This window comes from Idiotropiscis lumnitzeri, chromosome 10 (assembly GCF_059441095.1).
Source record: "Idiotropiscis lumnitzeri isolate Australia: NSW breed Sydney's pygmy pipehorse chromosome 10, RoL_Ilum_1.0, whole genome shotgun sequence".
NCBI lineage: Eukaryota > Metazoa > Chordata > Actinopteri > Syngnathiformes > Syngnathidae > Idiotropiscis > Idiotropiscis lumnitzeri.
The window spans coordinates 7,687,790-7,715,103 of NC_142400.1; the positions used below are offsets into that span (position 1 = coordinate 7,687,790).

The 27,314-nt window shown below is 39.1% G+C and overlaps 5 protein-coding genes across 8 annotated transcripts in view; 2 read left to right on the plus strand and 3 right to left on the minus strand.

The window, feature by feature from the left end:
• Positions 1-2,637, plus strand: part of gabbr1a (gamma-aminobutyric acid (GABA) B receptor, 1a) — a 49,981-nt gene extending 47,344 nt beyond the window's left edge. The window contains exon 24 of the mRNA XM_088306562.1: positions 163-2,637. Coding sequence (XP_088162688.1) covers positions 163-435 — 273 coding nt within the window. The 3' untranslated portion in view covers positions 436-2,637. The remainder of the gene's footprint in view (positions 1-162) is intronic.
• Positions 2,638-3,996: 1,359 nt separating this feature from the next.
• bag6 (BAG cochaperone 6) overlaps positions 3,997-27,314 on the plus strand; it is a 34,627-nt gene continuing 11,309 nt past the window's right edge. Inside the window, exons 1-2 of one of the 4 annotated variants that reach the window (XM_088305792.1) lie at positions 3,997-4,178; positions 4,477-4,540. In XM_088305792.1, the coding sequence (XP_088161918.1) occupies positions 4,524-4,540 (17 nt within the window). In that variant the 5' untranslated portion in view covers positions 3,997-4,178; positions 4,477-4,523. Of the gene's footprint in view, positions 4,179-4,476; positions 4,541-6,067; positions 6,295-26,655; positions 26,796-27,314 lie in introns of those variants that run through there. The other 3 variants (XM_088305795.1, XM_088305794.1, XM_088305793.1) reach the window with 3 other exon arrangements.
• Positions 6,296-12,166, minus strand: tnfb (tumor necrosis factor b (TNF superfamily, member 2)). The gene is made up of 4 exons (XM_088305796.1): positions 12,115-12,166; positions 8,596-8,843; positions 8,403-8,514; positions 6,296-7,151 (listed from the first exon to the last, which is right to left on the minus strand). Exons 2-4 carry the CDS (start codon positions 8,794-8,796, stop codon positions 6,676-6,678), a joined length of 789 nt encoding a protein of 262 aa, XP_088161922.1. The 5' UTR covers positions 8,797-8,843; positions 12,115-12,166; the 3' UTR covers positions 6,296-6,675.
• lta (lymphotoxin alpha (TNF superfamily, member 1)) lies at positions 17,075-20,707 on the minus strand. The gene is made up of 4 exons (XM_088305798.1): positions 20,657-20,707; positions 19,575-19,759; positions 19,309-19,374; positions 17,075-18,641 (listed from the first exon to the last, which is right to left on the minus strand). Exons 2-4 carry the CDS (start codon positions 19,756-19,758, stop codon positions 18,286-18,288), a joined length of 606 nt encoding a protein of 201 aa, XP_088161924.1. The 5' UTR covers position 19,759; positions 20,657-20,707; the 3' UTR covers positions 17,075-18,285.
• Positions 24,528-26,216, minus strand: glrx3 (glutaredoxin 3). Its single transcript, XM_088305763.1, has one exon. The coding sequence runs from the start codon at positions 26,213-26,215 to the stop codon at positions 25,190-25,192; it is 1,026 nt and encodes a 341-aa protein (XP_088161889.1). The 5' UTR covers position 26,216; the 3' UTR covers positions 24,528-25,189.

Below are 27,314 nucleotides of genomic sequence, written 5' to 3' on the forward strand. Positions count from 1 at the left end.
GGGCGTGTGTATCTCCCTTATGAGTACACCGTGTGTGTGCGTGTCTATTCTAAGTGTATGACACGTGTGTGTGTGTGTGTGTGTGTGTGTATCCCATGTGTTTTTGTCAGCGTGTCACCTTGTGCACACCACTAAAAAGTTGCATACGCATTTGTGGTTTAGAAAGAGGAGCGCGTGTCCGCACTGCGTAACCAGCTGGCCGAGAGACAAGCTATACGAAGCCGCCGCCGCCCGTCCGCTGGCCAGAACCACAACGCCCCGATGCCCTTGTCCCAGACGGACCCCAAGTCCCTGCTGCCCCCGCCCGGCTACCCGAGCGCCGACAATCACTCGCTGCCGCCATCCTTCTCCAACTCGTCCAACTTGTACCCGGGAGAGAGCAAGATGAGCCGTAACCACTGTCACAACAGCCAGATTCCGCTACTCTATAAGTAGACCGGACCGAGGGGCAAACGCGGGACCCTGGAATGCGTCACGAGGGGGGGAGCACACTCGGCCATCGACACCACATGACAGAGTCGGCCCAAGGCGTCAGATCGCTAAGCAGCTGTCAAGGACCACACGACCACTAGGAGGCGCACAAAAGCAATTTACAGTCAGCTGGTTTTCCACTAGGATTTTTCTTTTTGGGATGCTATTGAGGAAGAACAGAGTAACGTAAAAAAAAAGGTAAAAGTTTGGATCACATTTTATTTTAAACATTATTCTAAAGCTTTTGCACATTTTTACCAAGCTTTAGGAACTAGTTATGAGAATTTGTGTGTTCCTGTTTCTTAGAGGTCTGTGTGTGTGTGTGCGTGTATTTATAATTGTGTGCGTTTGGTTTACTTTAGCATGTGTCTCAGGTGCAAGGTAGATGTGTTTAAGCGTGTGTCTTATGTTTGAATGTACACAACGTGTCCTAAGTGTGTGTCCTTTATGAGTGTGTGTCCATCCTGTTTGTGAGTCCTGTATGAGGGGGTGGGTGTGAGAGTGTGTTTAATGTCTCCCATGCGTGTGTTTGTGTGTGTGTGTGTGTGTGGGGGTGTGTGTGTGTCCCATTTGAGTCTGTGTCTCTATGAGTGTGTTCATCCTCTGTATGCATGTGTGTCCTGTGTGTGTGTGTGTGTTTTGTATGTACATGCATCCCTTTTGTGTGTGTCTGTGTGTGTGCGCGCACATATGCTTGCATGTACTTTTGTCACCTTATTCCTCGTACCTCAGTTAAGTTCGACATTTTATGTATTTATTTAAAAATCAACAATGGCTGATCAAGAATCAACATAATTGGCGGAACTAGAGAGCCCAGTGGAAGTTGTTTGAGCATTTCTTCAATTTCCTCGATATCCAGCTTAAGGTAGAACAACTGTCACATAATTTTCTACAAATTGGCATCTAGAGCTTCATTAGATGTTAACTAGCGCATACTTTTGCCTCATTGGTAACATGTAGTCCTACGTATGTCCTGTTCGTGTGCAAACGTCGTCAAGTAGTCAAAATAAACATACTCGGAAGACAGTCGTTTTACCGCCCATGTGAGCATTTAATATCTCCATCTTAAGGTCCATGTACTAGTACACTCTTTGTCCTTGCTAATAGGTCAACTTGGCATACTAGTACTACTACTACCACATGTTACTAGTGACGGGGAGGTTTGCACTAGTTGACATGCATGCTACTAGCATTTCAGGTGACATTTGAAAATTCTACTAGTTAACATTTAGCGCTTAACTGGTAGTACTAGTAGCTTGCAAATTTGATTAAGTGCAGTTTTGCTTCACTACTATCATAATTGTACTACTACTATGCGGTAAAAAAAAAGGTCTTGGACAGCAGTTCTGTCAACTCTTTTTTTTTTGTATTGAAATGCGGCAAAGGCACTTTTCACGACAGTTATACTTAAAATATTTAATTTCCCAGCTTTAAATTTTATCGATGTCTGTTGCCTTGAGATTTTAAGTTGGCCCAACTTTTTTTTTTTTTCTACAGTTTCTCCAAAATTGGCCTACTAGTGAGCAGAACTGTCACTCAACAGTGACTAATAAGTGACACTTTTAGTCTGGGAAAAGAAAATGTTACTTGCAAGACAAATTAGTTTTATTAGTGCGTTGAATTGACTTACTAGTGAAGACAAAGAGCATACATGCGATAGTACAAGGACATTAAGCTGGATATCAAGGATATGGAATCTATCCAAATCAAATGTTGCCCCTTGGAGACTTGGACCGGCTCTGCCACCAGACACTGTGACTTGGCGCTTGGTCGCCATGGCAACAGCAAGCACATCTCCAGACTTTGCAGCACAGAAGCCCCTCATCCCAACCTTTTGGAGACACCTTTGTGTCTTTAATGTACACACACACACACACTTGTTCTCTGTGGTCCTGTTGTCCTGTTTTTGTCACGTGTGCGTGTCAAGAAATTTTTTAGCCATATACACCGGAGAAGGGACGAGGACGGCGTTTCACATTTTTACCCCCCCCCCCCCAAATTAAACTTCAAAGAGACTTTTGTCAGCTGTTACGGTAACGCTGTAACTTAAGCTGGAAATCTATCTGCATGCGCAAAGAACTTTCTACTTGTGTACATAAATGAACACGACAAGCACAGCAGAGATTTTTTTACCTTACATTTACATTTTGTTTTTGGTGACGTTAAGCAATATGACTACTTTTTGTGCTGTTCACACAAACTCATTGACATGGTTTTAAAAGTTCTTTTATATAATTTTAGTGAAACTTTTTTTTTTCTTTTTCAAGCTTGAAATTCTTAATTTTTTCCTGACACACAAATTGTGTTTTCTCTTTGGTAAAGTGAAGCAGTCACATGTCATTATAATGTCGGTGTTAGTCTATATGTACTAGATCTTCATTTCTTTTTTTTTTTTTCATTCTCATGAGCAAAGTGGCAGTCACACGAGAAGCACAGTTCAAATGTCACAGAAGTTCTGTTTTATTTTCATCTGAATTTTTTTTCTTCATAATTGGCAAATCTGGTTGCTTTCTTTTTTTGTAAAGTGAAATGACTTGACTTGATGTTGGTCTGCATGTGCTATTCACACCCAAACTCAATGACACGATTTTAAAAACTCTTGTATATTATAACAGACAAATCTCGTTTTCTTTTTGGTAAAGTGAAGCAGTCACATGACATGACAATGTTGTTAATGATGAGGATATTGACCCAAACGCATAACGACACTGTTTCTCAAGGTTTCTTGGATTATTTTATTTACTTTTTCCATAAAAAACCCCATCTTATTTTCTTTTATTGTTTGGGTAAATTGAGACAGTCATATGTAATGAAGATTTATTAGAAACTCTCAAAGACACCTTTTTTTTTTCAAGATCTACGTCTTGTAGATTATTTCAACGGGCACTTTAAGAGTTTATGTTCGTTATTATGATCCAGGTTAGCTCAGGGTCCGGGAGTGGCTAAGCAAATGAAATAAATCGGCCATATTTATATATATATATATTTATGAAGTGTGCATTTATGTCACCGTGTATCATATACAGTACATCATATGAAAGCAGAACTGCGCCGGTAAATCTTGCACATGTACGACAATGTTTGTGGACGAGGTCATATTTGTATTTACTGTATTATCTAAGATCATACTGTAAATGTTAATATATTTCAAAGTACGTGTATGCAATGTATATGAGTTTTATCAATAAAAAAAATATTGTTTTTCTTTTATTCACTAACTATATGGGGTACGTACATTTCCACCGTAGGAAATTATGGTATTAATCTTCTGATGTTACACAGATTCCTGCCGATTCTTGTTGAGGTTCCTACCTCTTTTGGAATACGATAGCGAGAGACAGAGAAAGAGAGAGAGAGCACAAGACGTGTCCACTAGATGACACTATAGTACTTTTGAAGGCACTTTATAATCGATTAGGTCACTAAAACTTCAAGTCCCAGAATGCTTTGGGGGATGGGGGTGACGTCACACCGTTTCATCTGTTGGCGGTGAGTTCGCACAGTTATCCGTTACCAACACACGTTGACGCTTGTGTAGCTCGTTTGAGTTACCCATACCAGTAGCACCAAATTTGGATTCAAAACACGTCTTATGTCCAGTGTTTAAATGTTCTATAAATTACGTCGCCGATTCCAGCTAGTTCTCTAATGACTATTAGCTTGGTTGGTCCTGAGTACGGCAGCTTGTGAGAGACAAAATGCACATGGTGAGCTCTGTTGAGATAGAAAAGAAAATATATTGAATTTCGTGACATGATCACACTAGTGTCTCAGAATGTCTATAACAAACGACATTAGCGTGTTTTAGATAAATTTTCTAACTTTCCCTTATATCACAAATCGCTTATTAGTTCCGGGATAACTATTTGAACATTCTGTTTTCAATTCCTAGTTGGCGTACTCAAACGAGTTTGTTACGTCTGCAATGGAATCAGTACTTCGATTTTCAATATATTTAATGGTTTTGGTGAAGTAATAAACCCGCCCACGTGACCTCCTTGGCAGAAACGACCAGGATGAAACCACCAAGATGAGAAGCTAAAGGCAGACCAATGAAGGAAAACAAAGAGTGAGTGTTGACATCTCACACATCGATCATCTCACACATCTATCATACTTTTTTTTAGACGGTTTCGAAATGTTTCCAAACAATAGACATCTGGATATTTATGGGTGGCAATACATGATTGACAATCACTGACTGAAAACAATGACCAAAGCTTGCTTTTAGGGTTGCACTGCCAGATATTCCTCCTCAGAGTTTTTTTTCCCCCTTTCCCTTCACAAAAATTAAAAGGAATCCAGTGGAACCTGTTGGTGAGAAGTGTAACGTGGATGTCATAAATACCCAGAGCTGGGCACCTGACCCTTTTTTGCCTGTCAGTCCTCCGCCTACCGTCCGTTTTCTCTGTACATTTCCGGCCTCGACCCTCCGACCTTATTCATAAAAATTGTCGGCCCCCGACCCCGTTTTGCATCAACCATATCACCACCCACACTCTCCATAGAAGCAGTTGTTTTAACCTCTGAGACCACGCTACCTTTGGTCGATCTTTTCAATTTCCTTCCCCCGAATGAAACATTCTGTATCATATAGTAAACCTCACTTCATTCATCCCAATATCATTTAAAATTTTTGTGAAGGCTACTGTGGTGTTCACACATGATCGCTGCAATAATTTTTTCAGCCTGTTCAGAACCTTTTATTTACCATGTGCTGTGATATAATTTCATATAAAGTATTTTTCTTTTTTATTTTATTTTTTTACTCTGCTGTCTGCTGCCAAGTCGGCATTGCAAGCGAGAATCTCTTCTCAATAGACCCTATGCACGCAGAACTTCTCTTTAAGGCGGTCGGTTAACATTGGGTTAGCAGGTTATGAACATTTCCGATTGTTGGCAAAGGTACAAAAATATGCGTTCACGTCAGGGTTCATTCAAGGTTCCGAATGTTGGCCGACGTTCGCCTGTACATTTCTTGTCGCGGGGGAATTTTAAACATGTTAAAAATGTTCTCGCGATAAACGTCACAAAAACCTTTGCGGAAAGCCTGCCAAACATTTGCGACATTGAACGAACCTTGATGAACTCTCTCTCCTGTTTCTTGCCTCCTGTTGTATGCTAAGAAATCTGTGTATGATGTTCAGTAAAGAAACCTGTCTGTGGTCCCATGAGCCTTCCCACCAGAGCCACAGACAAACGTGACTTTAATATTCCATTTAGACGCACCACTTTTGGTCAAAATGGTCTTCAGTCATCGGCGGCAAATTCTGGAACATTTTACCAACTTAAATCAGGGAATGCCCAATGCTGAGCACATGAAAAAAAAAAAAAAAAAAAAAGTAAAAATCGGCCTTGTGACTGTAATAATAGTGCATTTATATGTTTTTTAAAAATTGTTGAAATGCTCGTTAATGTGCAGTAAATAATCAAATCGATAATCACCGTGGTCTGCAGATGTTTATTTATTTATTTTTTTAGTTTTGCTTCCCTATATTTGCCGTAGTGTTTTTTTTTTTTTTCTAGGTGGCACTTAGTGTAGAAAGTCAATAACTACTGGTCTCTTTGACAGACACGCAAACACACAGCTGACTACAGAGGTGGTATGTGTGGTAGGTGCCTGGGTTGGTTAGTTTGGGGTGGGAAAACCCGCTGTGGGCTGAGGCTTCGGTGGGCCTTCACCTGACACTGCATTCTTCAAGACAGAGGGAATTCCCAATTTTGACCAGACAAAGGGACTGTTTGCTCCCCGTGCAGGATTTGCAGCTCATGCGTATGTGTGTGGGCCCGGCCGGCTGAAGCAGTTTGACAACTTCCCCTCGGGTGAGTGAGTGCGTTTTTATTTGTACCAGACAAGACACACAGGTTCACATTGCAAACGTGACTTTGCATAAATAACACCACGTTCCCAGGCGGCTTAAATAGAAAATAAATAGAAATAAATAGCAGGAATAACATAGCAAACTGTTACAGTTCATATAAGGTGGTTTGCGCTTGAGGTCATCTCCATTGAGATTGAAGCAGTTCTCAATCACCGTTCTACGATGAATAAAGGCGGAGGCTGTGTTTGGAATCATTCACTCATTCCTTACTCCTTACTTGTTTTTTTTTTTATATAGTGGGCCTAGATAGTTCCTCTAAAAATTCCTATATAGTGACTAGGCATAGGGAACTACAGAATGATTCTCAAGTCTTGCGGCGCTATCAGAGGGCGAAGACGCCAAAGAAGGTCTTGCCGCCGTCCGTCTCCAGCTCGGACAGCTGGTTAGTCTCGGTCCAAAGCCGGTCGTCCTTGTTGAGCTGGAAGACGGCCCCCAGGTACAAGGCGTTGTACCAGCCTTGCTTGTTGCGCAGCCCGTCCTCGGCCGAACTGCTGTGTTGGCACGCCGACCGTACGGCGCTCATCAGCGAAGCCTTGCGGCCCACTGAGTCGGAGTAGCGCCACACGCGGTGGCTGAGAGGCGCCAGGCGCTTCCCCGAAGTCACCTCCAGGCCTTCCTCATCGCTGTTGTCGCTGCAGGACACGCGGAAGGACGCCTGGCTGTAGACGAAGTAGAGGCCAGTGTGCGGCACCACTATCTGGTTGTTCAGCAGGGTCAGGCCGCCCTGCGCGAAGGCCTGACCCTGGCCGTTACGCCACTGCAGTTGTTGCTTCACACTGTCACCTTCCTCGTGAATACCTGACAAGACCAGACAAACAAATGCAGGTTAAAGCATCACTCGAGACCTTATGAAATACACCTGCAATGACTTTCTTAAAGAAAAAATTTTTAACTAACATCTTTGTTCATTTAGTCAATAAGGAGTGACCCATATATTTACAATATTTATTTATTTATTTTTGTATTTATTGTGTATCGTAAAAATGGCATGTCCATGTAAATTTCTTCGTTTGACTCAAAATTCATTCTTATTTTTTAATTGGAAATTAAAAAAGCATTTAGTAAAATAAGACACACTTTTATTTTCATCATTTTTTTCTTAAATTATTTTTTTTATGTGGTTGCTTATGAAGGACCCATACGTATTTTTTCTCTCATTTATTCCTCTGAATTCCTTTTAAATATTCTTGAACATTGCAATACAATATAGTACAACTCTATTTATATCGCGCATTTCACAACCGCTGGAGCTTTTAGCTGGACCAGTTATAAACGTTCTGCCAGAATGGGTGCTCAATAGTACCCAAAAGCAGTCGCACTAAACAACCATTTGGGTTCTATGTTCAACTGTATATTTACATTTTTCCCTCAAAATGATTTTTATTATTATTATTTCACATTTTATAATTGCAAATTAAAATGTATTTAGTCAGTTAAGAATGACATTTAATTATTTTGAATTGAAAATCTGAATCATTTCATAAAGAGTGGCCTATACAAACTGTTCGTCAATCTTTTTTTTCTTCTTCATAATTTTAAGTGATAATTTTACATTAATGAATTGAAATTTCAAACTTATTTAGTCAATTAGGAGTGGCTCATAAATTACTCTCTCTGAATTTGAGCCCTCAGGCAACATGGATCGAATACACACTCTTTCAGTTAAATACTTGCAGGTGATATGTTTTAGTGGTTGGCACTCTGGACTTTGAATGCATGTATCCAAATTTTAATATCCGCGAGACCTTCATCGTTTATATTTTGACTGATTCATTTATGCAGACAATAACGTTTTAGGTTGTTTGGTTACCTGGCCTTCATTTTTGTTCACGAAAAAGACAGTTTTTGTGACTGTAGGAGCGCATTAAAATAGATGTGAGCAATAAGATCCACATTCGATGAGCCTCTGAACACTCTTAATTGTCCTTAGGCATGATTGTGAGCGTGAGTGCTTGTTTGTCTGTGTGCGACTTGTCCAATCCGGCATAAACGTGCCAGACAACATCAGCCACACATGCACGCTCTAACTTGATGGTCCTGTCGTCTCACCTTCGAGATGAATGGCAGCCTTGGCTTTGCTGCTGATTCTCTTCAGCGTGTTGTGAGGATCTGACTTTTCCTCGTCGGCCACCAGCGCCTGCGTCGGGCCCACCGAAGGTGTCTAGACGGGAGCAAGAAGCATTAGAAGAGTGGCCACACGGAGCATTTTTTTTTTTTTTTTTTTGGAGAAGCGTCTTCATACCGTGCTCTCTGGTCGTCCGTGCCAGTACCAGGCGAAGAGCAGCACTAAGCCCAAGCACAGTGCCGCCACCAGGAGGCCTGCAGACAGCTTCCACATCCAGGCTGTGTAGGAGCGCTTCTCCACCACCACCACCGTCTTCTCCTCCTCCTTCAGGCCCACTGCCGCCTCCATGTCGGCCGGCGTTGGAGTGTATGCCACCATAATGCTTTGAGTTGATTGGTCTATTCGAACCACTTCTATTCCTGCTGCTGAGAGTGAAGTGGATGCCAGAAGGCCTGTTCTTTTATTGTCTGCAGCATGGGAAACTCCCATGATGTCACAACTGAAATCTGAGCAGTAACCTCTTCAACCGCATACAAAATAATTTACAAGTCTCAAAACCTCAAACCATGCATCCGTACGCAGTTAACCGCAGCTTTGAGGTTGTTTTATGTGGTGGCATTTTTTCAAGATGAGCCCAAGCAAATCCACTTGATCCCACCAAGAATGAGCTGAAACGGTAACATTTCCACACAAAACACATTCCCATAATTGAAATAAATAATAATAAAAAAAAAAAAACTTGAACTCATTGTCTTCCAGCAGTTTTCCAATCTTGCCTGCTATTTTAAAGCATTTTTTAACTGACCCACGGATTATGTTCTTTAACAATATAAGCACAAAATCTACTAAAATGCCTAGACTCTCCCGCTTTCTCCACAAAGTCTTTCTACCTTTTGTACATTTACATTTGTTTATGACCCCCGAAAAATGGCAGATGTCGAACAGTGATTTTGATGCTAATATTTTTTGCTTTTTGTGACACCTCAATTTTAAAATGGCAAAAAAAAAAAAGCAAGACTGAACAATGGATCGTTTTCATAACGTGTATTTGATGCAATTTTTCTGATCATCTTGTCACATTCTTTACTCACAACGGGTAAAAATAATGGAGTTAATTCATTTAGATCCCAAAACCATTAAAACACTCAGTTTTAAACTTTAACGAGAGAGCTGTGATGCAATAATTTTACTAGCTGTGTAAAAACTGGATGCTTTACCCAAAAAAATATAATTGCATGAGGGTGTTTTGGCCTTGGCTGAAAGCACTGCATTCAATAATTATTTTAGAAATGTTCACAACTCTTACTTTTCATGCGCCCTTCAGCGTCAAGTATTGTGTGTTTTTTTTCTTGTCTGATTTGAAGAAGAATTACCAACGCAATTTCCCTTAATTATTTTTTTTTTTACTCGTTTCACCCACCTGACTGGCATATGTGGCTCAAATTTGGTAGCAACCTCCAAAAATCTCTCTGATGGTTGTCTGCGGAGGACCTTATTAAAATTTGAGCCAAAATGGCAGACTTCCCGTTTTTTGGGCACAGTTTTTTGAGACATTTTTGTGAGGCTACTCATGATTGGAGGGGAATCTCCTGCCAAACGCACATTCATTTTCACTAGATTCAACTCGACTGCAAAAAAAAAAGGCAAATCTGAATTTAGTGCTCTTAACTCAATTGGAAGAGATGCGGTGTAATTAATAGCGAGAAGAAGCAGCATAGGAGGTCCTAAACTTTGCTCCAAGAATTGTCATTGTTCACGCGAAGCAGATAATACTGCGTTTTTCTTTATTTTTATTCGCTCTGGTTGCGTGTGTTGCTGCTGTTACATAGAACTTGTAGAATTACCGTAACATCGATGCTTATCTTCCTTAGTACTTGTATTGTTTTCGGCAATCTAAGAGGAATTGCTGCCGAAAAGACGGAACGGCAATTACGGTTTGGCTTTGGGTTGCTTTTAAAATATCAAACAAAAAGTTGTTAGTTGTGATGACTGTACACACAAAGAAATGGAAGAGAGCGCGTGAAGCTGCAACAAAGCCAAAACCACAAAGCGATAACGACTCTGATTGTCCTCTTATCTTTAAACGCGTGGAGCGCGGGTGCACATCAGAAAGGCACCCTTCACTAGCTGTTTTTAAAAGCTGCCTCCAATCCCGTTCATATTTTTTAGCTTTTAACTCCGCTTGAGACGATGCCCTTGTCTCGGTCTCATTTTTTTTTAAACTTGTTTTTAATTGATGTCATGTTATATCGTCTTATGTTTGATTTGTGTACAGCACGTTGTTTCAGCTTCACTTATTTGTAGTCTTTATAAGTCAAATTGTTTATCTTTTATTCGTTTTATTGTTTTCTTTTTAGAAGAAGTTTTAGAAATAAATGGGTGAAGATAAAAAAAAAAAGCTTTTTATTTCATATAGGGCCTGATACCCAATTTGGATTTCTTTATTGACAAATCTGGTCTTTCTATGTTGTCCACGTAACGAAAATAAATGCAGCTACTAATGTGAGCGGATTGCATGACATGGCACATGATAAGAGTGTTTACTGAAGTTATTTTGGCCCACGTTGTAGTCCCTTCTCATTTTTATATATTTGCAACTTCCTTGTCCTCGCTCCTCTGTTTACATGCTGGTGGAGACCACCAGAAATTCCATCAGGGAGAGGCAGGAGCAATGAGACGATCGTTCCTCAATTATGTCATTTCATTCAGATGTCTTACTAATGATAAAGTCATGTCATTGACATGCGTCACAAACTTTCTGCTTGGCTGATTTATATAATCGCAAATATGCCTTTTGTCCACTTTTCAAGTGGGATTAAATGAAAGTCAAATATAAAAATAACACTTACTCTTTACAACTATGCAGATGCAAAGACGATTGTGAGTAGTTTATTTGAAAAAAAAAAATGCAATTTTACTGTTCACATTGTATGAAAAAAAATGGTTGCATGTCCCATATTGGTTGTAATTGACTCCCGTGGGAATGTCGGTGAAGTACTTTTAAAGGGGATGTCAACCCCCAAAATAAATGTTTGCAATAAAACGTTCTATGCACCTATATTAGTTTAAGCAACATATTCTTCTTAATATTACATTTTTGGAATATGAGTTAAGCAGCAAAATCCACCCAATCTCCGTTGATAGCCATTTTGTCACTTCTGTCATTTGCTAAGCCGTGAGCAACATTGATTTTTTTTCAGTCATTTTCAGTCGACAGAAATGACAAAATGGACTTCCATTGAGATGGCTAAAAACGGGTGGCTTTTACCGCTTAACTCATATTCCATAAAGACAATATTCATAAGAATGCCGTGTTTCGACTAGTAAGGGTGCTTAGAACATATTCTTGTCATGAAAATGTTGGGGTTGACTTCCCCTTTAAAGGTGTCGTTTGATTAATATTTAGTAAGCATATGGGAAGGGTAAAACTAGAAATATTTTTTTCTGACATGGCGTCCATATTGTGAATTTTCACCTCTCCTGTGTGGGTCTGAAACACCCTCGCTATTAACAGTGGTTCCCTGTATTGATATCCCGTAAAATGTTTTATTTGGCCTGTAATTAATGACGGTAAAGAATTGTTGAGTTTGGCTACACTTTTCAGCACAACCGGGGGCGACAGTTCCTTGCGGAGGCGTGGAAACAATAAGACATGAAGACATTGTCAGACAGGTTTCCACGCTTCCTCTTACTCACCTCCATTTTCGTGTCGTATTGTGTGAATGCCCAACCAGTCCAGGCGGCTCACTCTCAAGTCACGTTCTGTCTTTCATTCTGTGGAATTTGTTTATATTTTGTGCGTGCGTGCGTTAGTGTGTGTGCGTGTGCGTGTGTGCGCGCTCGCGCACGTGCACTTGCTGATCGCTCACTTGGAATATTTACTCAACTTTCCCCGCGGCTTGCGGGACTTGTGTAACCACAAACTCCCCCAAGGAGACAAAGCTGGCTTTTCATGAACTCTAGTAGCATCCAGGTGGATCGAGGTGACCTTTTTTTTTTTTTTTTTTTAATTCCGTCGTCACTGAATTCTTTCTCAGCGATCCTTGCCACGCATGCGCGCATCCGGCCTGTAATCTGCTCGACTGCATTCATGCACCTTAAGCAATAGCGTCAACGATTATTTGTTGGTGCTGTAAACATGTTACCGCAAAGCAGTAGCGTTGATGAATGTACATTGAACTTTATTCAATGTTCATAAAATTCTAGTGCGGCTTTTGGCGTCACTGCAAGCACCCGTCCAATGACTGTTAAGTGAATTTGGCTCACTGCTTAAAGGGGAAGTCAAGTCAAATATTTTCTTGACCAAAATATGTTCTATATGCCCCAACTAGTCAAACATGGCATTCTAATTTATATTGCATTTGTGGAATATGAATTAAGAAGAAAAATTCACCCGTTCTCTTCTGTCGCAGGGTACGGGCATTTTGCCACTCGCTGTTGACTGAAAATGACATCAGGATGCCGAAGGGCTCGGATAATGACCAATCGCGGCTCACCTGTTTTCTGGATTTAGTCATGTGACATTCGCAAGCTGAGCAACAGAGCTAACATGATACCCGCATCAAAATAGCAAAATAAGCGACAGAGAGTGACATCGCACGGTAGAGCCATCAATTGCAACGGACTTAATTAGCGGAATTATCAGGGAAGCAAACAAACGATTCCTAGGAATCAAATTATTGGGAACCGGTTCTGAAAAACAACCAGTTTTCCGCGTGTGTAAAGTGGAGCGGTGTAAACAGCTGATTAGAATACTGTAGATCAGTTTTCCTCAATCATGAGGCACATATTTCACGTAAGGAAAAAAAATTTATGGCGCGCCACTTAGCGGAACGATTCACAAAAAGTAGACACACAGGGGTAATTATGACACTTCTGTCACGTGGCGTAAGAATGATTGCTTGGCCTGTTACTATACGTGGTTGGCATAGATCAGCTAACAAAACGTTTATTTTTTTTTTTAAACAAAAGAAAAAAATTCTCGTCCGAATAATTGACGTTGATTAACTTCCTGCGGTTTACCTCTCACAGCATATGCTGTTGTGCCATGGCATGTTTTTTTTTAAAGCATTTACATTTGGCAAGGTTGTTCACAACATTCTTTTCTATTATGTGTCAAATGTATAATAAGTATTTATTTTCACTTTATAAGGATGGTAGGGAGTCTATTGTTTTCACCTCCATGTTGGAAAAATCATTTAACAATTATTATTTCCAGTTTTACATTTTGCAGACGTAGTGTATCAGAACACCTGAGGCAAAATTCTTTATTCTCTTCTTGTTGCTTAAAATAGACTCTTCACATTTGTCCTGAGGTGTGCTTATATGACGCATCATTGTATGAATAGCTTGAGTGGCTCGCGTCCAAACATCGAAGGCATTCTCATTGGCTGCACTTTCTCTTTCAATGCATTTTCTCTCATTATCCTCAATATTTAAACTCGAACACCAAAATATGTAAATGGAATTTGTATATAAAATGCCGGCCCTTTGCTGCACTAGAGTGCTAGATTTGCAATTTTATTTTCACTTTTTTTCATTTTAATCAAATTGAGGCAAGCGTTGTAATACTGTTTGGTTTGTCAGTTCTGTTGTCTGAAAGGGCGACCGACAGCCACAAAAATTCCAATGCACATTGTGTTTTGCGTATCTTGGTGACTTAGTAAAACAGACAAAAAAAAAATATTATGATTATTATTATTATTATTATTAGCAGGGAGGGTTTTTGAACTCCTTAGTTTTGGAGTGATTTCTCCAGAACAAATTGATAAAATTGAAAATGCAAGCTCAAATAATTTTCATGATTTAAAAAAAAAACTAAAAGAAATTGAGCTTGTTGTTGAAAAATGGACCATACTGGCTGGGTGACCCCTTCAACTTAGTACTTGTGGTGTGACGTTTGTATTTGTCATATGGGATCCAACTGTTTACCATCACCAATGAATACATTCATCATGTATTTTTGTTAAAGTGTGGAAGAAAGTCTCGCCGAACTTTCTTGGAAAATTCAAATAAGTAAACCTCTGCTGCGTAGATGGTGGCGTTGCATCATTTTGATTTGAGGTCAACACAGTTTTTGAGTAGAAGATAAAGATTACGAGGTCAATCGCAGCTCGTCACCTTGATTATGAGGGAGCGAAATGCCCACAAGTTGGAAGTCAGACAAGTTTAGGAGGCAATACTTCGAATACAATGTCACATTTATGAGCGCACCACCCATCACATCTTTCGCGCTTTGATAAATTCGACGTAACGTTAATATCGTATGATAATAATTATCATAACGCCGTCCTGATATGTACTTTTAAAACCAGCTATGAGAGTTATTGTGTCTGCAATTGGTGAAATAAATACTATAAACTCACTACCGAGGCAAATAACTAGCTAACTAGCAACTAATACTTGTGTATTTCCACACTGATGTTGCTTTACAAAGAAAAGAGAAAAGCAGCAAAGTAGCAAGTCATTTTCAGAAAAATAAGTGTTTTTTCTGTTGTATTACATTTTGATTTTATACAATACAATACAACTTTATTTGTTTAGCAGGTGGCAGTGATGAGTTCATCAAGTGCCCGTCTGGACCAATAACCTGCATCTCAATGATGTCAGGATTAAGCAAAAAGTTATAGGACATTTATTTTTATCTCCGCGAGACACGCCTCCATTTTACAGCAATTGCGTAGGTTAGTTAATCCTTGAGGTATGTTTGAGTATCGTCAACATGTGCAGTGAGTGCTAATGTCATTTTTACGTAATTGGCAACACACACACTTTCAAGTGCAGTTGTGCAAATGCAGTATTACAGTGTTTCGTAATATTTTTCTTCCAACATTCTGTACCGGTGGAATTGCATCACGATGTGTTTTATTTGTCAATCCAACAATTGATGATGTATTCCTTTTACACCTTGGGGTTGATTCCAGAAAGCTTGCACAAACGTGTTACGACGTCATCACGCCTCCTCTTCAGCCCGTGGGCCGATAGGAAGCAAACCAGGAAGTTGTGACTGCCGCCTGCAAAAGGCGATGACAACAATGCTTTGTTATGACAAGAACACGGGGAAAGTTTTGAAGATTGTCAATCATTTCAAGGGTCATGGGAAAGTTTTTTTCAGAGTCATTGACAATGATGACATCACAATCGAGGAAGTAAAGAAAATGTATGTATGTATATGTATGTATATATATATATTTTTTTTTTTTGCTGTAACACCTCAAATTTCCCCATTGTGGGACTAATAAAGGACATCTTTATCTTTATATATATATATATAAAATGTGTGTTTGTATATATATATATGTATATATAAATAAAATATATATATGAATAATATATATATATATAAAGAGAGAGAGAGAGATTAATGTACAATATAAAATTAATTAATTAGTTAGTTAATTAAGAGGAACGAACTGTTATCATGTGTACTTAATCGAAAAGTTGAAGCGGTACCTGGCCAGCTGCTGAAAAAGTTCTGGAAGGACCAGTTCTGGGCTTGGCAAGTGGGAAGGCAATTTTCCGTGACGTGCCTTAAGAAGACAATTTGATGCAGTTTGCAAGTTGATGCAACTAGTTCATGCTTTTGGTGGGAAAACAAGCTTTGCCTCAGGAGAAATCAAGGAAATCCAAAAGTGGAGGGGAAAAATGTAACTTGTTTCGTCATTTTCTTTTTTTCTTTTTTTTTGTGGAACCAAATCTTAAGATTTTATTTATTATCAGCATATACTGTTATGAATTCCTATATATGTAGTTAGGGGTAGAAAATTTGACTGTTTCCTCTTTTTCACCATATAATATTTAAGGTACGATAAATCAAAGTTTTGCATTTTAACCTAAAACTATGGTGGGTAGGTCGGTATCAATTACCATTTGAATAATTTCATCATATTTTACAAATAAATTAATTTCAGAGAGGGAGAGAGAGAGAGAGAGAAAACAAACTTGTCCATTACTTTCACTGAAATTGAACAATAGAATCATTTTTGAGTACTTAAAGACGTAGTGTGAATTGATTTCAGAAAATGCCAAATGAAAATGAATTCGTTCAAAGTCATTATATATCATACAAACTGTAAAGCATGAAAAAAAAATAATTTATATGTCATATATTCGACAAAGTAATAATTTCACGCAAGTATGATGTCATTTCAAGAACAGCAATGAGGGGCTCCACATTGGACGTGTGTAAAAAAGTAAGCAATCGACTCAAAAAGCAATTGCGGTGAGCTGCTTAATCATACTGACATAATAATATATTGCCCACTCAGCTATTTGCTGCTTTGTGTCGTCACCTGGACGTAACGCACCGTGAGAGTCTGTTTTGTAAACGTGAGGAGGAAACAGCTTCACCTGGTGGCCAGTCGAAATACTGCAGTTCAGGTCAAGCTACTCTGAACATTTCCAAACCCCCCAAAACACAACAATGACAGTTCGGAGATTTTCTGTTCTCGTGTTTTTATACAGCACAGTGCTATTTTTCTTTATTAAAAATACATAACAAAAATATTATTTTTTTCAGTCGTGCCTTGAGATATTTCTCCCGAAAAAGTCAACCAAGTATTTTTTTCATGTGTTTTCAACAATAAAACAAGTCACTAAGATATTTATGTAATGGAACATGAAGTAATAAGATAACTGAATAGCATGTGGAGAATTAAACAATTTGTTCATCACGTAGTACGTAATACTATTACGAAGACACAAAGAAGGCTTACATCTACTGTTGGTGACTTTGGCCTATGGATGCCACAAGATGGAAATAAAGCACCTTTTTTTTCATTAGACAAGGCTTTGGCCTCATTAAACAAAGCCCCCGCTCTCACTTCAACGTAGTTGCTTGGTCCCAAGATGGTGCCAAAGCAATGTTGATAATAATGTGATTTATTTTTCAGTAAATAACGGACTTATGTTATATATTCCCCAGATACATTGAACTAATTCACTGTCAGCCATTTTTAGAGCAGAGTTCCCCCACGAAGAGCATGACTGATTGTTCAAGAAGGTTGACAATATAAGAAACATTCTTTAGTAATCACCAATAGAACATGGGTTTGTTTCACCAAAAACACAGGTTTCAGACCCAAAGGGGGATAAAACCTAGCTTTTGTTTATTTAAAAAAAAAAAAAACGTGTCAAGCAGAACAGTGATTTTAGCACAAATATTTTTTACTTTTGCGATACCTCAAACTATAAAACAACAACAACAAGCCTGAGAACGGTCTTTTAATGACATGATAACCATTTGTTTCTAGACATAAAACTAAAAAAAGCACCGTGAGCAATGCTGACTCACCACATGGCTTAAATTCAACATCACTGGCGTTTTCAGATGCCATTTGCCGTTCACCTTATAACTAATAAATATCTTTTTCTCACAATCACGACACACACTTTCTACCACATATTGTAACGCATACTGCATTTATTCCATACATGTATATGCTCTGTTTAAGTGTGAGGTTCCTAAAGTCGGTATTTCTCTCGCTCACAATTGATATGGGAAGCTGAACTTCACCACCTAATCTGGATCTTCTACTCAAAAGCTGTGCTCATCTCAAACCTGAATTTCACAGACAAGCTTGCCAAGACCTTCTACCATGCCTAGTTATTGAAACATGTGCCTGATGAATATAAGCATATGGCAGAAAATGGTTGGTTACCAGTTGAGGAGTATAAATGTAAATTGAATGAGTGAATAGTTTGCAAATGCAATTGCAAATAAGATGGGGTATCTGTAATGGCATTTCACTTCATTTGTCCAGTCAAAGTTAAGTTGAATCTTTCCTCGGTTTTAGACAATAATGTCCTAAAATTGGCGACTCAAGTCTGACTCTAATCAAGTCAAGTGAATCAAGACTCCCACCTCTGCTAATGGATCTGAAAGGCCCCCCAAAATGTGTCTTCAGTCAGGAAGTCTCCGCTGATATCGACACTGACGCTGTCCCCCTCCTGGAGGCGCACCATCTTGGCCACCCACACGGACCCGTGGGTGGCGGCCGAATAGGAGCCCTCGGCCAGCTTCCTGATGCTTTTGCCAGATGTGGCGTTTCTGGTCACAAGCACACTTTTGTCTCTGCCGCTTCTTCCGGATTGTTCTGTGAAGGTGACATGGGCGTACAGGAAGTAGACGCCGTCCTGACCAAACTGGATGGAATCGTTGCGCAGTGCCAGGGTGCAGCGGTCACACTTGGGTGAGATGGGCTCCCAAGGTTGTTTGTTGGACGCTATGGGAAAAGAACATTTTGAGAGCTACAAATTTTCTCTGTACTACAGTTGGGCACAAATAACACATTTGGGATTCTTTTTTATTTTCAGTATCCGTTTGTTTTGTTTTTATTTTTTGGGGGGGCTTCTTCCATTTTTTTGCTTAGTGGTGGATTATCACAGTTTTTTCAAGAGATTTGGGGGTGTAAAAATTTGTGAGGGTTTTATTTCAATGCATTTATAATGGCCGTCAGCAGTGGTCCAGTGTATTTTTACAATTAATATATGTTTTATTTCAATAAATATAGTAATATTTTTCAATTAATACATTTTTCATTAATTTATTTATTTTTTATAATTAATGCATGTTCATCTGTGTATTATTTTCAATGAGTTAATATATATTCTGCTATTATACATGGTATGCATAAAATCAATATAGTATTTAAATATATTAATATTATATTTCGAAAATTCAATCTATTTTTGCAATTCCACTTTCTTAAAAAGAATTAATATTCTTTGCGGCATTCCCCAGGGCTCATTTGCGAATCCCCTCCACATATGACACCTAACCATGCTTTTGCATGTATTGGCTGTATGCTGCCTCATTTTTACCTGTAGATCACCACATGACTGTCTGAAAAAAAACCACGATCATAAAGCCACCATAAAAGATCTGCTTACATTTCATGATCTGTATGTATGAATGAGAGAAACCTGGAAAAAATCCAATGGACATCGACGGATCTCCTGTAAAAAGAAAGATATCCAATTCAGTGATTTATGACGGTGGACGAGTAGACCGTTAGACAAAGGTCTCTTCTTTACATCATGTCATCATCTGCGTCAGGAAAATCAATGTTAGTAAAGTGCTGATATAAATACAGCAACCAAGTATGTATCTGCACCTGGTTACTTCCCACCACTGTGGATAAATGAATTAGACATACGTGTCGGATTGAAATGATGTTGGCTGCTCAGCGTTGGACCTCTTTGTGGTTCCGCCAAAGCCACTTGGTTGGCTTTAGCAATGATGTAGGCGAGTAGTGCGCCCATGACCAGCATAGCCGTGGTGAGGACAGTGAGCCACACCTGCAGCGTAACCTTCTTCATAGACCATGGTCGAGAATCCATTCTGTCACACGACAACACAGATATGATTTTAGTCTTGCTTAATTATCGACCGCTTACGTAAAGACTATTGATAGAAGTGCAGAGAACCCACAGATTTTTAAGAAGTTTTTTTTTATATATAATCTACAGAAAAGACTGAATGTAGAGTTGAGCAACTGAAGCATTACTAGTCGCGCTTTACTACCCACCTCTTGTCACTAACCTGAAGTTGTCTTGTTATAAGGGCTGAACCATTTTGAAAAATAATGTCATTGCGATTTTTTTTTCCCCCCCTCAACATTTCAATAGCAATTAAATGTGATTATTTTGGGAAGGTCCTCTTTCAATGTATTTTTTTTTAACCAAACCCAAGCAATATATTTTTTTTATAAATTCAATAAATTTATTATATTATAATAAATATATATATTGTAATTATGAATAAATAAAATCAATAAATTATTTTTTTATCACAAAGAATGATATCTGCTTTCCTATATATATATATATAAATATATATATATATATATGTGTGTGTTTTGGTCTTGTATGTTAGTCTTAAGCTTAGATACATGCAGAATTAAGCCTGAATTAATATGAAAAACCATTTATTTATCTCTTTCAATTAGAGTTGTTGATTTAGTTTTGGTCATTCTATTAGAATAAACGTTTTTTTTTCACAAAACAACGAATATTTAGTAAAAGTAAAAATATGTTAAATACAGATCATATCTACTCCTAAGTTGTGATGTTTTCTGTCACTTGGTCAAATATAGTAATAAACTCAGCATGTGGATACATATAAGAACAAATATGTGACTATCATTAATGAGAATATCATTTAAGAATAATCTGAATAAAGTGCTGTCAGAAAGTGAAGTGATACAGATTGTTGATCTTTCAAAGAGAGCACACTCACCTGTTGTGTTGCGCTTGCTGGCCAAATTCAAGTGGTGTCTCTTGTGTACATTCTGTACCAGATTTCCTTCATTGTGGTCATGCAGGGAGGAAGAGGGAGGTTGTGGTGAGTGAACGTGTAGGTGGCTCCAATTCAAAACCTGTCATGCCGTTTTGGCTGAAACTGAAAAACATGATGTAAAACCTTTATTGGATGCAAGTGATGTTGAGTGAAAGCAAATTGAAAACTTTAATTAAACTTGTTTTCTTGAATTGGATATTGAAGATGAGGGAAGAATGTGTGTGTGTGGGGGGGGGGCGTGACAGGCAGTATTTTTGCTGACTTGAAAATATTTACTTGTGTGGCACGTACCCTTCGTATCGATGTGGGTGGTGTGTGAAATTCCCATGTTTATAGGTCACCCTGTTATTTTACCACCAAAAAGTTTGTGCCTTTTCGCTTTCACTGGAAGATTGAATAAATTTGCAATAGCTACAAAAACAAGACCTTGAACTTCAGCTTTAGGAACCATTGTTCTCATTTTGTATTTGTTGATTTTTAAATTTACCCCCCTAAAAAAGAAAAGAATATTCTGATTACGCACCACTGACTCCTCGCTACCTTAACATTGGGCAAATTAAAAGCGCTAATATGATTGGAATGTATCATCACATAAATCCGCATGCAAGAATAAAGTTTTTCATTATTATTATTATCAATATTATTATTTTACAAAATTAATTATTACGAATACATTTTCCATTTTTTTCCCTCTAGACCAGGGCAAACTTTTTGATTGGCAGGCCACAATGGGTTCTAAAATTTGACAGAGGGGCCGGACCAGGAGCAGATTGATGGAGTGTTTTGGTAACCTCACCTCATCGACTGAGATCAAATTGGAGCAATTGAGCTCCATTCTGGGTCTCTTCTTATTTGTGGTAATGGTGGAGGTTGTTTTTTTTTTTCTCTAACACACATATGAGAACTGACAAATTTTTAAAACTTTAATTAAATTTCGATCGTGTTCAAAGATTAATATGCAATTGGACCACTTACTTTGAGAAGTCGCTCAGTTGTATATTCAGGCACCCGCTTATTTCTGATTGATTGTAATAAAGTTACGGTTCTTTTTAGTCATATGAAATTAAAAGGGATGAGTGACAGACACAATTTAAAATTGAGCATTGAAAAAAAAAAGATAAGATTGGAGTATTTAGTTTGCGTGATCATTTCAGGTCCCCTCTTTTGGTACTTTAAAAAAAAATCGAACAAATTAAAGAATGACCCTCTCTTAAACGTTACTCACTTACTCCATGCCGTGATAGATACAATTTGAGTCCTGTCACATTATTGGCTTGTGACCAGCTTTTGAGCTCAGCATCGTCTTCCAAATCTTCTGATGCAGGCAACTTGCTTTCACCCGAGAGATGAGTCAAATGTTTCACTTCACTGTAAGGTTTCTCGACGGGGAATTCCCCAGCATCCAGGCAGCGTTCTCCTGGATTATTTAAATGTCACCAGCTTTCTCCTTACTCATCTGTGTCGCGCATGCACGCTCTTACAAATAAACACAACAGACGCCTACAGCATTCACAGTGGCGGGCTTTCTGTTGCCCACAAGGTGCTGTCCCTGCCGAAATATGTTTCATGAAACACACACAGGTACGACGACCATTTCCCCGTTCACTGAATAGTAACGCAACTATGAGAACCTGTGACAAAATACCACATTGCTTGTTTTAGGATTGATTTTTATCTTGAAAAATTTGAATTTTTGTTCAAATAATAAAATTGATTTTATCATTTTTCGGGGGCCCTGCAACTGAGAGCCGATCAGTTGTGGGTGTAGTCCGCCTTTCGCCCACACTCAGCCGAGATATGCTCCTAGCCAAAAGCCACCTAAAGGACTCTCAGACCTCGAAAACGAATATTCTGTGGTCTGATGAGACAAAGATTGAACTCAAGCACGCCTAAACTGAATAGCAGCCCCGGTAAAATGTGAATTTTACTATCTGGTACTTTGTTGGAATGCAATATATTAACTACAAAAATACAGCGACGTGGAAAAACTGGATAAAAAGAGTGATTGGATTTATAGTTTAAAAAAAATTATGTCGATTGTTTATATACGTTGAAATCATGTTTCACCGACATGAATATGATTTTATTTTGTGCAATATTATATGTTAGTGAAATGTGATTTTTTTTTAATGGTGCCACAAATTTTCATCGATTTTTAAAGTAAATCGAGCAGACTTTTTTTTTTTTTTTTTTGGATGCTCCCAGTTTGGTACTTTGTGCATTTCATGACTATTGTTTGTCCGTGAAAATCGTCCTCAAATAATCAGACAGTGTGGAAGGTGCATAATGTTCTCTTCTTATCTAGTTTTTGGGCTTTCTGGGATTTTCTTTGGCTCTCCGTGTCTGTGTGCGCGCGTGTGTGTTGTTATCAGTTAAGAAAAGTATCCAAATACAAGCCGAGCAAACATTTTTTACATGCCTGTGAGAAAACACCCCCCACAAACTCAATGATGGAGTTGTATTTCCCATTCTATCCATTCAGAAGTGGCAACTATATCTATTTATGACATCCAATTAATTACAGGATCCACCGGATTACTTTTGATTATACAGTTGTCCCTAGTTTATCTTCGGGTTGTTCCAGAACTCATGCGAGAAGAGAAAATCTACAAAATAATGCCCATATATTCGATGAACTTGTGACAAAATGTAGATTGTGAGATAATTCTCCAGAGATCCATTAGAATATTTTTGATCATCATGAGATAAGAGCACTGTACAAAATAATTTACATGGATGTAGCATTCGAATCTTGTTCACAGAAATATGAAAGTGCCTTTTTGAAGTGCAGATGTTACACTGATGTGAAGAGTGAACTATTTTTGACAATTTCAATTCCTATTCGAGAGGTGTGCCAAAGCCACTGAGAAAAAGTGGAAATGGGCTGACCAAGCAACAACACAAGGCGAACTCAAGTGTCTAAATGTCTTCGGTATTATAGATTAGGCGTGGGCAAACTACGGCCTGGGGGCCACATGCGGCCTGTTAAACATTTTAATCTGGCCCGCCAAATTTGAAAACAATTAAATGAATAAACCTTGTTAATGTTTTATTTTTTTTTAAATACTGTGTTTTTTCAAAGACAGATATTTTGTTGTAATTCCTTTGTTCATTTTTCTTTAATTTTTTGGTTTTTTTTCTCCGATGAGGTGAGGTAACCAAAACACTCCATCCATCTGCTCCTGGTCCAGCCCCTCTATCAAATTTTAGAACCCATTATGGCCCGCCAATTAAAATGTTTGTCCACCCCTGTTATAGACCAATGAATCAAATTTTTGATACAGATGCCTCTCAACTAAATAGAAAACTGATTTATATCAGTCGTTTGATTGGTAGATCACCTATGGGACCTTTTTTTTTTAATTTTATTTTTAAAAATACATTTGTAGAAAAAAAACTCCATACCCCCAAAAAACATTTTCATCTTGAAGCATTTTCTTGTCGTCCTTATGGGGTGTTGTTGTAGAATTTTGAGGAGGAAAATTTATTTTTTCCATTTTAGAATGAGTCTGTAACAAACCTTAGAAAAAGTGAAGCACTGTATTTATTCATAATGCAGAGTGAAATATTTCATTTACTTATATTTTTTTAAGATTATGGCTCATAGTGAGCCAACACCCTATGTTCACCATCTCAAGAAATTAGAATATTAAACAATAAAAAACTTGAGTGAGTTTCACGTTTAGAACCACGGAAAAAAAAAGAACTTTTTTCTTTGACTTCATTTCCATGTTTTGTGCATGTACAATGACACACACGCAAACACTCACCTCATTTTACTGAGATGTAACACAGAAAGTTTGGGGAAGTGTAAAGCATAATTCCTTTTTATTAACACATCCAGTGTCACACAGTTGTAGCCAAGCTGTTCCATCCTCCAGAAAATTGTGACTAAATGTGAAACTGATAGCGTGATGAAACTGTCAGTATGAGTCAGACTCAGCAGTTTTGTTGACATTAAAGGACATAACTCGCCCGATGCATTTAGGAACACGGCTTCCAAAGTTCAGTACCGTGCAGTTCCCATATTGAATCTAATTTTCATTTTCTTGGCAGTCAATTTCACAATGTTATAAATTGTGGAGAAACTTTGCAATCTCTGGACAGATTTTACCAACAAACATGAAGTAGACGTCACATGACTTGCTGTAGGCGGCTACATAAAATAAAGTGGTCGAAGTGGAGACACTTGGAAATGTTGGTACACATTTTATTTCTTTGCTTCTGTGGCTGCTTAAGTGATGCTTTTACATTTTATGTGTGGTGTTTTTTTTTGTTTTTTTTAAGATATCTTGGTCAATTCAGTGTTGACGCTAAGCATGAATTTCAAGCTGGAATTATCTCAATGTTATTGATACTGAAAACACTTGACAATTGTGGTATGGCTTTTACTAATAAACATGATGCTGACGTATATGGTTTGTTCTAGCGGGCCAAATGTGGCCCCCAAGCCCAGATTTTGACACTGGTGTCCTAAGAGTCTCCCTTCAGCACAGTCAGCAGTTCGCCGCTCTCCTGAAGCTCCTTGACAATGTCCAGACCACCGACAAGATCACCTTTCACGTACAGCTGCGGGTAGGTGGGCCAGTTGGAGTAAGTCTTGAGGCCCTGGCGCACTTCTTCATCCTGCAGGATGTCAAAAGTGTCGTAGTCCACGCCAGCGCCGTTCAGGACCTCCAGGATCTGCCGGCTGAAGCCGCAACGTGCCGCCTCCTTGCTGCCCTTCATGAACAGCATCACCTGGCTCCGGTTGATCAACTCCTTGAGTCGCTGCTCCAGGGTGACTGCCTTGGGGCAGGCACTTTCCAGCTCGCCGGACTCGGCCATTTCCTTGGCAATGTCCAAGCCGCCCAGGAGCTCGCCATTGGCGTACAACTGCGGGTAGGTGGGCCAGTTGGAGTAGGTTTTCAGACCCTGGCGTACGTCCTCGTCCGAGAGGATGTCAAAGGTGCTGAACGGGATGTTTCTCTCGTTGAGGAGAGCTACCATCTGCCGACTGAAGCCGCAGCGAGGTTCCTGTGCGGTACCCTTCATGAACAGCATGCAAGGTGCTGCGTTGATCAGCTTCTTCAGTCGCTCGTTTAAATCCACCGGGCCCCGTTCGGGCTCCGAGCCCCCGCTAGCTACCAGGCGCTGGACCTTCTTTGTGAGCTCCGGAGCATGGGCCCCGTCCAGCCGGTCCACTTGTGCGCCGCCTTTAAACAGGACGAAAGAGGGAACGGAAGCTATTTCGTACTTCTCCGACACCTCTGGCACCGCTTCAGCCTCGAGCTTGACAAACGTGGCGTGAACGTGCTCCTTGGCCAACTCGGCCATCACCTCGTTCATCTGGCCACATTGGGGAGCCCATAACGCCTGGAAGTGCACCACTGTGAGTCGTGAGCCGGCTTTGGCCAAGAAATCCTCAAACTCTACCCGAGTTTTCGCCTCTACAAAGTTCGCCATGTTGCTTCGAACACCGCTTCCGGTCGTCTGCTTGGTGACGCAACGTTGACGCATTTTTTTAACATCATATCGAAACTAAATAAATGAATTTAAAAAAACAAACTTAAACATTTCCAATCATGTCATTTTCTGTATCGGGTATTTATTTAAAATTTAATTGAATTTTGATTCGACGACTTCCGTTTTTTTAGGGGGGGGTTAAACAACCAAGCTGACGCATTTGTGATATTGCAACTCGTTTTGCTCTTGTTTCAATTGAAACGAAACAAAAGAATGAATTATGAAATTACCGGTTTCTGGATTGTTTGTTTTGCCATGTTACATAGAGAGCGACAACAGGTTCCTGTAACAATAACCACAAAAATATATTGTCTTTTTTTCTTCTAGCAATTAACTTTTTTATTGACCAATGTTTACTACCACGCAAATTCTTTCTTTTTTTGTCTTTATAAAAATAATTTAGTAATTAAAAAAAAGAAGAGAGTTTATAATTTCCTGTGTCAACGTTACGTCACTTCCACATACCCCGGCAAGTGTTACCTAGCTAGAGACGCTAGCCGGAAAGCGATTGGACTTGGTGATAAGAGACAGAAGAGTACGACTGATAAGTGAAATTGGCAGAGTCGCCATCAAGGTAATGCTGCACTTTTCTCCCCGCCATTCCGATCATACTTTATATCTGACATAAAATAAATAGCTTGTTGTTGCGAAACGTTAGCTCGGGGCTTCGCTCTTGTTAGCTTCGTTGCTAACCTCTTCGCCACACAGGAGCGGTTGGTCGCTCCCGTTAGCTTGTATGGCAAGGAGGGGCGGTTGGTGTTTTTGTTCAAGTATAACCGTTCAAGTGTTTCTCTCAGACAACATTTGAACGGTATTGGTGTTGCTTTTTAGAGTCGAGGGTGTCCTCGCCTAGCTGGATGAATCCAGAACGTCAACGTAGTACGTACACTGAGGTCTGAACAACGGCGCAGATGTGTGAATGTGGCAGCGTTTCTAGAAGCATTCTGTTTACTTTGTAAGTTTGGATTTAGTTTGTTTCGATTTTTGTTTAGTCTAGTGAATCTCTCGAGGGCGATAAAATAATTCATTATCTAATTTCTCATATGATTGGCGTTACGATAATACCAGCTAATTCTAATAATGTAGCAACCAA

Excerpts from the sequence above, each read along its gene's own strand:
- lta (XM_088305798.1), bottom strand. The coding sequence starts at position 19,758 with ATGGATTCTCGACCATGGTCTATGAAGAAGGTTACGCTGCAGGTGTGG. Across the intron at positions 19,375-19,574 it reads ACATCATTTCAATCCGACAC|GAGATCCGTCGATGTCCATT; the intron begins GTATGTCTAATT and ends TTCTTTTTACAG. Across the intron at positions 18,642-19,308 it reads ATACATACAGATCATGAAAT|CGTCCAACAAACAACCTTGG; the intron begins GTAAGCAGATCT and ends CTTTTCCCATAG.
- glrx3 (XM_088305763.1), bottom strand. The coding sequence starts at position 26,215 with ATGCGTCAACGTTGCGTCACCAAGCAGACGACCGGAAGCGGTGTTCGA.
- tnfb (XM_088305796.1), bottom strand. The coding sequence starts at position 8,796 with ATGGTGGCATACACTCCAACGCCGGCCGACATGGAGGCGGCAGTGGGC. Across the intron at positions 8,515-8,595 it reads ACGGACGACCAGAGAGCACG|ACACCTTCGGTGGGCCCGAC; the intron begins GTATGAAGACGC and ends GCTCCCGTCTAG. Across the intron at positions 7,152-8,402 it reads GGCTGCCATTCATCTCGAAG|GTATTCACGAGGAAGGTGAC; the intron begins GTGAGACGACAG and ends TGGTCTTGTCAG.